The sequence below is a fragment of the Aquarana catesbeiana genome, linkage group LG07 (assembly GCF_042186555.1).
Source record: "Aquarana catesbeiana isolate 2022-GZ linkage group LG07, ASM4218655v1, whole genome shotgun sequence".
Lineage (NCBI taxonomy): Eukaryota > Metazoa > Chordata > Amphibia > Anura > Ranidae > Aquarana > Aquarana catesbeiana.
The window spans coordinates 53,836,492-53,848,649 of NC_133330.1; the positions used below are offsets into that span (position 1 = coordinate 53,836,492).

The 12,158-nt window shown below is 46.3% G+C and overlaps 1 protein-coding gene across 1 annotated transcript in view; it reads left to right on the forward strand.

Moving 5' to 3' along the window:
- Positions 1-12,158, forward strand: part of ATXN7 (ataxin 7) — a 182,939-nt gene that overhangs the window by 585 nt on the left and 170,196 nt on the right. Inside the window, exon 2 of the mRNA XM_073592174.1 lies at positions 11,054-11,142. Within this exon, the coding sequence (XP_073448275.1) occupies positions 11,140-11,142 (3 nt within the window). The 5' untranslated portion in view covers positions 11,054-11,139. The remainder of the gene's footprint in view (positions 1-11,053; positions 11,143-12,158) is intronic.

The window sequence follows — 12,158 nt, forward strand, 5'->3', positions numbered from 1 at the left end:
AGGGCCCCCACCATGGCGACAATGTCCATACACAGTGGCGTCGCTAGGGGGTGGCTTTTGGGGCTATAGCCCTGAGTCTCTGCAGGGTTCCCCAAGGGGAGAGGAGGTTCTCTGGGGACCCTGATGTAAGTGGGAGGCTCTCTGGGGACCCTGATGCAAGGGGGAGGGTCTCTCAGGACCCTATTGTAAGGGGGGCTCTCTGGGAACCCTGATGTAAGGAGGAGGCTCTCTGGGGACCCTGATGTAAGGAGGAGGCTCTTGGGGGACCCTGATGTAAGGAGGAGGCTCTCTGGGGACCCTGATGTAAGGAGGAGGCTCTCTGGGGACCCTGATGTAAGGAGGAGGCACTTGGGGGACCCTGATGTAAGGAGGAGGCTCTCGGGGGACCCTGATGTAAGGAGGAGGCTCTCGGGGGACCCTGATGTAAGGAGGAGGCTCTCGGGGGACCCTGATGTAGGGGGGGCTCTCTGGGAACCCTGATGTAAGGAGGAGGCTCTCGGGGGACCCTGATGTAAGGAGGAGGCTCTCGGGGGACCCTGATGTAAGGAGGAGGCTCTCTGGGGACCCTGATGTAAGGAGGAGGCTCTCTGGGGACCCTGATGTAAGGAGGAGGCTCTCGGGGGACCCTGATGTAAGGAGGAGGCTCTCTGGGGACCCTGATGTAAGGAGGAGGCTCTCTGGGGACCCTGATGTAAGGAGGAGGCTCTCTGGGGACCCTGATGTAAGGAGGAGGCTCTCTGGGGACCCTGATGTAAGGAGGAGGCTCTCTGGGGACCCTGATGTAAGGAGGAGGCTCTCTGGGGACCCTGGTGTAAGGAGGAGGCTCTCTGGGGACCCTGGTGTAAGGAGGAGGCTCTCTGGGGACCCTGATGTAAGGAGGAGGCTCTCTGGGGACCCTGATGTAAGGAGGAGGCTCTCTGGGGACCCTGATGTAAGGAGGAGGCTCTCTGGGGACCCTGATGTAAGGAGGAGGCTCTCTGGGGACCCTGATGTAAGGAGGAGGCTCTCTGGGGACCCTGATGTAAGGAGGAGGCTCTCGGGGGACCCTGATGTAAGGGGGGGCTCTCTGTGGATATATACACACACACACATGTATATTACTGTATATACATGTGTATGCCCGCCCAAGCATATGGCTTTCTTTACTACGCTGCTATGGGCTCTAGCCCCAGATCTTTTGAAAACCTAGCAACGCCCCTGTCCATACATATTATTATACAGGATTTATATAGCGCCAACAGTTTGCGCAGCGTTTTACAGTGTAGGAAGACACTACACCACCGCTACTATTCAGTACAAGAGAGTTAGAAGGGCCCTGCTCCTGTGAGCTTACAATCTAAAGCCCCATATACACTATCAGATTTTCTTCAGATTTACCAAAACCATGTAGTGCAAGGGCCTGCCTGATTGCATACAAATTGAAACTCCTAAGGTTTGACCTCATATTATATGGTTTTGGTAAATCTGAAGGAAAAAAAACAGCAGAAAATCTGATAGTGTGTATGGGGCTTAAGCGTGAGGGGCTGGTGAAACAAAAGGTAGGGTCTGTGAGGGATGAACTAATGAAGGACCCTGCTCCTGTGAGCTTACAATCTAAGAGTGAGGGGCTGGTGAAACAAAAGGTAGGGTCTGTGAGGGATGAACTAATGAAGGAAGTAGAAGATTTGGTTGTTAGCTGAAGGCAGGTATAGGCCTCCCTGAGGAGGTGAGTTTTCAGGGATTGCCTAAAAGTGGACAGAGTAGGTGATAACACGGAAAGATTGCGGTAGCGAGTTCCAGAGGTTGGGTAAGGCTCTAGAGAAGTCCTGGAGATGAGCATGGCAGGAGGAGACAAGGGAGCTAGAGAGCAGAAGGTCTTGGCAGGAGTAGAGAGGACGGTTTGGATGGTATTTGGAGATACGATCGGTGATGTAGCGCGGGGCAGAATAGTAAATGGCTTTGTATGTTCTTGTTAAGGCACTTTCACACTGGGGCAAGGCAGGGGGCGTTAGCGGCAAAGCGCCGCTAATAGTAGCGGCAATTTTCGGCCGCTAGCGGGGTGCTTATAACCCCCACTAGCGGATGAATAAAGGGTTCAAAGCGCCGCTGCCAAATCGCTTTGCAGGCACTTCAGCAGCGCTGCCCGTTGATTTCAATAGGCAGGAGCGTTGCATACACCGCTCCCACACCGCCCGAAAGATGCTACTTGCAGGACTTTTTCTAACGTCCCGCAAGCGCACCGCCCCAGTGTGAAAGCACTCGGATTCTCACACTGGGGCTGCAGGGGAGGCATTTTTCAGGCGCTTTATGAGCGCTAACCGCGCTAAAATATATATGAATAAGATATCTGAAATATTCTTATATCGATGTCCCAAAAACCTCTGTTAGAAAATTCATGTATGTATGTGAAACATTGCAATAATCAGAAAAATATATATAAGTCCATACATATAACTGTGAATCAAAAGGTGATGTCCATATGTGGTAGATGGAAATCTTTATATATGATAATTGACCAGAATCGGTCACAGAGAGAAGCCCATGAATGGACACAACCAGACTTGGTGGTAAAGATGAAAGAGACACCACAATCAGTGATCCGCCACCGCACAAATATTGCGCTTACCACAAGGCAAGCAAAAACCAGCCTATGTTCCGTCCTGGTATGGCAAAATCCAGCTGGTGTGACTTGACTGCATACAGCGTGGCTAAGAGGATGTAGCAAGGACCCTGACCATAGTGTAATACTGGCAGGACAGTTTAATAAAAAAAAGTAGAAAACTTACATAAGTAGATTAAAAACAGCAAATAGCCGGCTGGCATAGCGAGCACCCGTCCACACTAGGATGGCGATGACGTCAGAGCGTCAACCTCCCGACGTACGTTTCACCACAAATGGCGTAGTTCCTGTAAGTTTTCTACTTTTTTTTTTATTAAACTGTCCTGCCAGTATTACACTATGGTCAGTTTCTTTTCATTCACATGCCTGGGAGACGAGAGTTTTGGGGTCCTTGCTACATCCTCTCAGCCACGCTGTATGCAGTCAAGTCACACCAGCTGGATTTTGCCATACCAGGACGGAACATAGGCTGGTTTTTGCTTGCCTTGTGGTAAGCGCAATATTTGTGCGGTGGCGGATCACTGAGTGTGTTGTCTCTTTCGTCTTTACCACCAAGTCTGGTTGTGTCCATTCATGGGCTTCTCTCTGTGACCGATTCTGGTCAATTATCATATATAAAGATTTCCATCTACCACATATGGACATCACCTTTTGATTCACAGTTATATGTATGGACTTATACATATTTTTCTGATTATCGCAATGTTTCACATACATACATGAATTTTCTAACAAAGGTTTTTGGGACATTGATATAAGAATATTTCACATATCTTATTCATATATATTTTAGCGCGGTTATTTCTTTTTCTTTTGTCATTTTGGTGCACATCTCACTGTTTAACTGCTGCTTTTTGGGGGGTTTATCGATTTAGTGGTAGCGCAGTATTTTTTCTTGTTTTTTTATGCTTTACGAGCGCTATTTTTAGCCCAAAAGCACCTGAAAAACGCCTCAGCGTGAAACGGGTCTTAAGGGCACTTTTACACTGGGGCGTCGGGGGAGTCATCGGTAAAGCGCCGCTATCTTTAGCGACAGTTAAGCGCTGCTATTTTTAGCGGTGCTGTACTGTCATTTTATCAGCGCTTTTTGGCCACTAGCGGGTGCGGTAAACCTCCACTAATGGCTGAATAAAGGGTTAAAAGCATAGCTCCCGTGGCGCTTTGCAGGCACTTCGGTGGTGCTGCCTATTGATTTCAATGGGCAGGGGTACTTTAGGAGCGGTGTGTATACACCGCTCCTAAAGCGCTGCAAAGATGCTGCTTACAGGACTTTCTTTTAACATCCTGCAAGCGCACCGCTCCAGCACCTCAGTGTGAAAGTAGCCTTAAACCTCGTACACACGGTACGATTGTTGGACAACCGAGCGTCTGATTTTTGTCAAAAGGGCGTGTGCCAGGATCTTGTCTTGCATACTAACGTTACACAATTGTCGTGCCACAAACACAAACTTAGTGACATACTACAAGGAATTTCAGCTCTTGAGCGCCACACTTTGGGCCCCTTATGCTAATTTTGTGTTCAGTGAGCATTGATTCCGAGCATGCGTCTTTCAACTTTTGTGTGACGGATTTGTGTAATGACCATCTGAAAATCAGACGTTGAGCCGTTGTCCGCCGAAAAATTTACTAGCCTGCCACCCAACATTTGTTGGCCAAAAATTGGACAACAATTGTCAAAAGGAGTGTACTAACAGTAAGATTTTAGTACAACAGTCTGTCAACAGACAATCCCCTGCCAACAATCAAACCGTGTGTACGAGGCTTTAGTGTTTTGAATCTTATTCATTGGGCAATGGGAAGTCAGTAAAGGGTTTGGCAGAGTGGAGTGGCGGACACTGAATGGTTGGTAAGGTGGATGAATCTGGCAGCGGCATTCATGATAGACTGAAGAGGGGATAGCTTGTGGAGAGATAGGCCAATGAGGAGGGAGTTACAATAGTCAAGGCGAGAGATAACAAGGAAGTGAATAAGTAGCTGAGTGTTCTCAATGGTTAGAAAGGGACGTATTTTGGAGATGTTTCGGAGATGAAGTCTGGACGATTTGGACAATGATTGGATTTTGGGCTGAAAGGACAGGATTACACCTAGTACCTTGGCATGAGGGGAGGGACTGATGGTTGTATTATTGACCTTGATGGAGAAGTCAGGGGCGAGTGGCACTGGCTGAAGGAAAAAATGATGAGCTCAGTTTTAGAAAGATTGAGTTTGAGGAAATGGTGTGACATCCATGTTGATATATCTTTGAGTTCCTCCAGTGCTGAAGGGGTTCAGCATTTTTTTTTACTGCTCATAGAAGCTAAATAGTGTTATCCTATGTGTCCATGCACACTACTTTAGGCTATTAGCAATTTTTGAGCTTCAGCATCTAGGAGCAGAAAAAAAAATGTTTTTGTAGAGTTTCCTGAGCGTTTTTCTAGCAAAAACGCTGCTAAACGCTCCAAAACCGCTAGTGTGCATGGAGCCTCAGGCAGGTGTGAAGAAATGTAAAGTCAGAATGCTTTCAAAAATATATATTTTAATTGTTTATTTTTATCAATTTACAAAATGCAAAGAGAGTGAACAGAAGAAAAATCAAAAGTCAAATCAATATTTGGTGTGACCGCCCTTTGGCTTCAAACCAGCATCAGTTCTTACAATTGCACACTTTGTATGCTTGCACAAAGCCAGAGATTTGGCAGGATTTGAGTCAGGTGTATGATTAGCCAATTAAACCAAGCAGGTGCTAATAATCATCAATTTCATATGTAGGTTGTAAAACACAGTCATTAACAGAAACAGCTGTGTAGGAGGCTTAAAGGACAAGTTCACCTATTCAGAAAAAATAATAAATGCACATTTTTTTTTTTTGCAGGTAAATAAAATGTGCATTTATTTTTTGCAGGAGCCTGTGAAGCAGGGGTGTCCAAACTGTTTTCAAAGAGGGTCAGATTTGATGAAGTGAACAAGCGTGAGGGCCGACCATTTTGCCTGACATTCTTTGAACCATTAAAATTCAGTATAAGTGTGTTCATCCGAGCTCTAATACACTGCCCAACGAGAATTCTCTTGCCTTTGTGGCTGTGTGTGGTGAAGAGATGAGCTTGGGCGTGTTATTTGCATATATACAATTGGGCAAAAAAGTATTTAGTCAGCCACCAATTGTGCAAGTTCTCCTACTTAAAAAGAGGAGAGAGGCCTGTAATTGTCATCATAGGTATACCTCAACTATGAGAGACAAAATGTGGAAACAAATCCAGACAATCACGTTGTCTGATTTTTGAAAGAATTTATTTGCAAATTATGGTGGAATTAAGAATTTGGTCACCTACAAACAAGCAAGATTTCTGGCTCTCACAGACCTGTATCTTCTTCAAGAGGCTCCTCTGTCCTCCACTCATTACTTGTATTAATGGCACCTGTTTGAACTTGGGTGAAGACCAAAGAGCTGTCGAAGGACACCAGAAACAAAATTGTAGACCTGCACCAGGCTGGGAAGACTGAATCTGCAATAGGCAAGCAGCTTGGTGTGAAGAAATCAACTGTGGGAGCAATAATTAGAAAAGGGAAGACATACAAGACCACTGATAATCTCCCTCGATCTGGGGCTCCATGCAACATCTCACCCCGTGGGGTCAAAATGATCACAAGAACGGTGAGCAAAAATCCCAGAACCACACGGGGGGACCTAGTGAATGACCTTCAGAGAGCTGGGACCAACGTAACAAAGGCTACCATCAGTAACACACACACCGCCAGGGACTCAGATCCTGCAGTGCCAGACCTGTCCCCCTGCTTAAGCCAGTACATGTCTGGGCCTGTCTGAGGTTTGCTAGAGAGCATTTGGATGATCCAGAAGAGGATTGGGAGAATGTCATATGGTCAGATGAAACCAAAGTAGAACTGTTTGGTAGAAACACAACTCGTCGTGTTTGGAGGAGGGAGAATGCGGAGTTGCAACCAAAGAACACCATACCTACTGTGAAGCATGGGGGTGGCAACATCATGCTTTGGGGCTGTTTCTCTGTAAAGGGAACAGGACGACTGATCCATGTACATGAAAGAATGAATGGGGCCATGTATCGTGAGATCTTGAGTGCAAACCTCCTCCTATCAGCAAGGGCATTGAAGATGAAACGTGGCTGGGTCTTTCAGCATGACAATGATCCCAAACACACCGCCCGGGCAACAAAGGAGTGGCTTCGTAAGAAGCATTTCAAGGTCCTGGAGTGTCCTAGCCAGTCTCCAGATCTCAACCCCATGGAAAACCTTTGGAGGGATTTGAAAGTCCTTGTTGCCCAGCAACAGCCCCAAAACATCACTGCTCTAGAGGAGATCTGCATGGAGGAATGGGCCAACATACCAGCAACAGTGTGTGACAACCTTGTGAAGACTAGCAGAAAACGTTTGACCTCTGTCATTGCCAACAAAGGATATATAACAAAGTATTGAGATGAACTTTTGATATTGACCAAATACTTATTTTCCACCATGATTTGCAAATAAATTCTTTCAAAAATCAGACAATGTGATTGTCTGGATTTGTTTCCACATTTCGTCCCTCATAATTGAGGTATACCTATGATGACAATTACAGGCCTCTCTCATCTTTTTAAGTGGGAAAACTTGCACAATTGGTGGCTGACTAAATACTTTTTTGCCCCACTGTGTGTAATAAATATATATATATATTTTTGTGGCCCCCAAGGAATCCCCAAGCGCCGCTCAGGACTAAGGATGAGCTTGGGCGTGTTATTTGTATATACCGTATTTATTGGCGTATAACACGCAACTTCACTTTAAGAGGGAAGTTTCAGGAAAAAACTTAGATTTTAAATAAAGAACTGTGAAGCAAAATAAGGGTCAGTGCCCATTAATGCAGCCTGATCAGTGCCCATCTGCAGCCTCACCGTTGCCATGAATGCAGCCTCACCGTTGCCATGAATGCAGCCTCACCGTTGCCATGAATGCAGCCTCACCGTTGCCATGAATGCAGCCTCACCGTTGCCATGAATGCAGCCTCACCGTTGCCATAAATGCAGCCTCACCGTTGCCATAAATGCAGCCTCACCATTGCCTTAAATGCAGCCTTACCATTGCTATCAGTACAGCCTCACCATTGCCATGAATGCAGCTTCACCATTGCCATGAATGTAGCCTGATCAATTCCCATTTGCAGCCTTGGAGGGGACAGGGAGGGGGACGGAACGAGCACCGACAGATTACATAAGGAGAATCTCCTGTTTACTCGGCAGCCTCTTTAATACAAAGTCCTGCTTCCTATGATAGACAGAACAGTCCCCAATGCCAGCCCAGGAGATGGGACTTCATATTACAGATGCCGCAGAGTAAACAGGAGATTTTCCTGTATGTATTTTGATGGCCCTCGTCCCACCCCCTCCCTGTCCCCTCCGAGGCAGTGCCGATAAGTGCGGTATATACCTTTTGTGGCCCTGGGGGCCACAAAAGATATATATATCCAAATCACCAGGGGGGCCGTATCAAACCGGAATGCGGGTCGCGTTTGGCCCGCAGGCCGGACATGCCTGCTGTAAAGCATTGCATCAGCGATCAGCAGATCACTGATGCCATGCAGGCCTCCTGCAGACCTGTCAGTGTATCTGCATTCTCGTACGGGGAAGCCAATATATGCTGACAGCAAGAATGAATGATCTACCACCGCACTCATAGCACCATGGTAGTTCATTGAAAACTACAACCTGATAGCCGCAATGGCTGCCGGACCTTGTAGTCTTCCATTTACAAAGCGCTGTGTGCGTGGAGAAGAACCACGGCCATGGAAACTTACCACAGCAGATGAAAGATGCATCATTCTAACTTACTTTCTACATTAGGAGTTGTTCAGCAGTGCCTTCGGCACATACTTGGCGGAAACATCGGGACCCAGGTACACCCATCTACTGTCTAGAGAAGTCTGGTCTTCATGAAAGAATTGCATCCAAAAAGCCATACCAATTACTCACTGTGTTCACTCAGAACAGGAGGGGACTGGCAAATGACATACTTCCTGGCCCCCTTCCTCACTCTCCATCGTGCAGTGATCCCTGCAGCAGCTGGCAGGAGGGAGAGGAGAAGAATCTGGCAGCATTGCAGGGTGTTGGGTAGACCAGGCAGCACACGGAACCCGGGCAGAAGAAGGAAGGAAAACTTGGACAGGAGGGGCAGCAAGGGTGGCATTTACTGGAACCAATTCCCTGTATTTTCCCCCTGCAGAAGCTAAAAGACGTTGGGAGGGAGAGGAGGAGAAGCCAGCTTTCAGCTGCTGCAGGGGCAGCTACAGGGGATCAATTGTAGTAAATGCCACCTCTCCTGTCAGGGTTTGCCTTCCTTCTGCTTGTCAGAGGCGCAGCATATTTAGTTGTTCCTTCCCTGTGGCCCTCTGCATATGTGGGAGGTGCGGTTCGGGGTCGGCAAGGAAGGGATGTGATCTACCCCTCATCTGCCTGCAATCGACAGTTTGTCGACCCCTGGCAACGCTGGTGCAGGTAGTTATACTGCATCAGCAAACTTTCTCTTAGGCAAAGATTTCAAAGCAGACTGGGGTTTCAAGATGTGCTGTTCAGACTCTTTTGATGAAGCACAAAGAAACGGACAACGTTAAGCACCATAGACTCAGTGGTTGGTCAAGGAAACTTAATGCAGCAGATGAGACACATCGTGCTTACTTCCCTTCAACATCAGAAGATGTCCAGCAGTTCCATTAACACAGAACTGAAAGAAAACCAATAGGCTCCAGGTACGACCATCGACTGTTCGGAGAAGCCTGGCCAAAAGTGGTCTTCATGGAAGAATTGTGTCCAAAAAACCATACCTCCAACGTGGAAACAAGGCTAAGCAACTCAACTATGCACGAAAACAGAAAAATGGCAGCAGGTGCTCTGGACTGATGAGTCAAAATATGAAATATTTGGCTGTAGTAGGAGGCAGTTTTTTCACTGAAGGGCTAGAGAGCGGTACAGTAATGAATGTCTGCAGGCAACAGGTTGCAAGTTTGGGGCTACATTTGTGCAAATGGAGTTGCAGACTTGGTCAGGATCAGTGGTTTCCTCAATGCTGAGAAATATAAGCAGATACTTATACTTCATTCCATACCATTAGGGAAGCATGTGATTGGCCCCAAATTTATTCTGCAACAGAACATCAACCCCAAACATACAGCTAATGTCATTAAGAACTATCTTCAGTGTAAAGAAGAACAAGGAGTCCTGGAAGTGGTGGTTTGGCCCCCACAGAGCCCTGATCTCAAGATCGAGTCTGTCTGGAATTATATGAACAGACAGAAGGTTTTGAGGCAGCCTACATCTACAGAAGATATGTGGTTGGTTCTCCAAGATGTTTGGAATAACCTACCTGGCGAGTTCTTTCAAAAACAGTGTGCAAGTATATCTAGAAGAATTGAACACTTCTGTTTCTGAAAGCATTCTTAATTTACAGCATTTTTTCACTTTTGATTAAACTTTTGTGCAGTAGTGTATACTTTCAGGTTATACTGCCATCTACAGGAGGACTGGACACTGGCAAACAAAAATTCTGTAGGCCAGACCAGTGCACCTAGCATGCCTCAGTTTTTTCTAAGAGAATGGATGTCTTTTGTTCAGCTCTGCAGAGAAAAGTTTGAGTGTTTGCTAGCCTGGTTCTGGGCTGTATTAAGGATCTCAGTCTTACCCATACTGATTCCCTTAAGGGCCATCCCTTGGAAACCAGTGCTTCCTAACTGGTAGCTTCTGGACGTGGAGAAGAAGTTCACACACGTAGGTGTATCACAGAGATTGCATTGCAGGTGAAAGATGTATGTGGGAGGCTCCATGTCTTCTTGGACTGTCTGCAGGTGGAACAATCTAGTCTCCTGCTGCAAGTATCCTCCACCAAGGACGGGTAATGCCCTAAGACTTTGTTGGGGCTTCATGACCTGGTATTCGCCCCCTCTCCCTTGGCAGATCCGCAGCAATGTGAAGAAGGCCTTGCTTGCCTTGTTTCCTGCCCGAGGTTCACTTAGCCAAGTGTTCTTCACTGTCGTTATACGACTCCTGATTCTGGTTCCACGAGTCTGCCTGCCTTGTTGAATATGGGGTGTTTGGAGCAGTTAGTAGCCTTTAGGTTCAAGGTAAGGTTAGGCAGGATATTTTCAGCAGGGTACCACTTAGGGCATGCTCCAGAGGTGCCATTTTGTATAACTGGTGTGTCTAGCTCAATGCTCCATTTGGGTTGTAGCCTATCTCACCAGTTTATAGTTAGGTTCTAACCTTACATTCTTCTCTCTCCTTGTTAGGGTGTCTTCCATGCACCTACCTATCACGCTGGCTTTGTGGGATTGAATTTCTGCTGGACTTAGGAGCCATTTTCACACTATTCTCAGATTGTGGTTGTAGTTAATTCAGGGCTCTCACCTTGGTGAAGTGATTGTCTTTTTTTGACAATGTTTTGAGGTACAAATTTCTAATTTCTTAATCGTTTTAGGGCTCGATTACACTTCAAAATATGGCATTGGACACACTTTTTTAAAGCACTCTGAAGGCCAATTAAAGCTCCTGTCACTAAATAAAATGGTAAGCTTACAGTCCTGTTCACACGTTGTTTTTGCTTTGCTTCAAAAATTATACCCCATGTCTTTTTCTTGGTGCTTCAAAGCATCTCCAAAGCCTCCATAGAAGTCTATGACAACTCTCGATTACAGCAACTGCAGCTTTTGAGGGGCTTTTATTTAGAACTAGCTTTGCTTTGGAGGTATTTCAGGTATGAGCTATCCCAGGATGCGCTGGGAAACCAAAAAGTAAAGTGGAAAGACGTCATCAGCAATCGCTTCCGTTTCATGTGTATATATTCTAGAAGTGTCTGGTGCAGACGTCATATCTGGTATGCAACATGGTGAGGACTGAGTAGGGGAGGATCGGCAGAGCTGGCAGACCAGTTCAGGAGAAACTAGCGATGTCACATGTGTGCAGCATGGGATCAATATAGCGGGAGGTGAGCAGGGACCAGAGAGAGAGGAGGATCAGCAAATTGGGGAAACAGCAGAGCTGGGGGTTATTACTGATTGGGGATCAGCAGAGCTGGGGGTTACTATTGACTAGGCGATCAGCAGAGCTGGGGGTTACTACTGAGTGGGGATCTGCTGAACAATGGTACCAATGAGCTGGGGATCTGCTGAACATGGGTACTAATGAACTAGGGATCTGCTGAACAGGGTTGCTACTGAGTCGGGGCTCTACTGGGCCCCTTTATTACAGAAAATCAATACACACACACGGGGCATTTGTGAAGTTTCATTAAAGCTTAAAAAAGGCATCACCGAAGTATCAAAGAAGCATCAAAAATGCATAAAAAAAAGCATGCTGAAGTATTAGGCACTTTAATGTAACCTTAGGGTTAGGTTAGTGGAGGCTTAAGGCCTTCCTTCTAGTCCAGCTGGTCTTGTATTACAAAGACTTATATACTAATACTATAGGACTTACATTTACATTTTCTTGTTTATCATGTTCGTCAATGTACAAAATAGGAATTAAAGTGTTACTAAACCCAAGACCCTGCATTTACTATATCTGGTCTCCCACAGTACACAGAA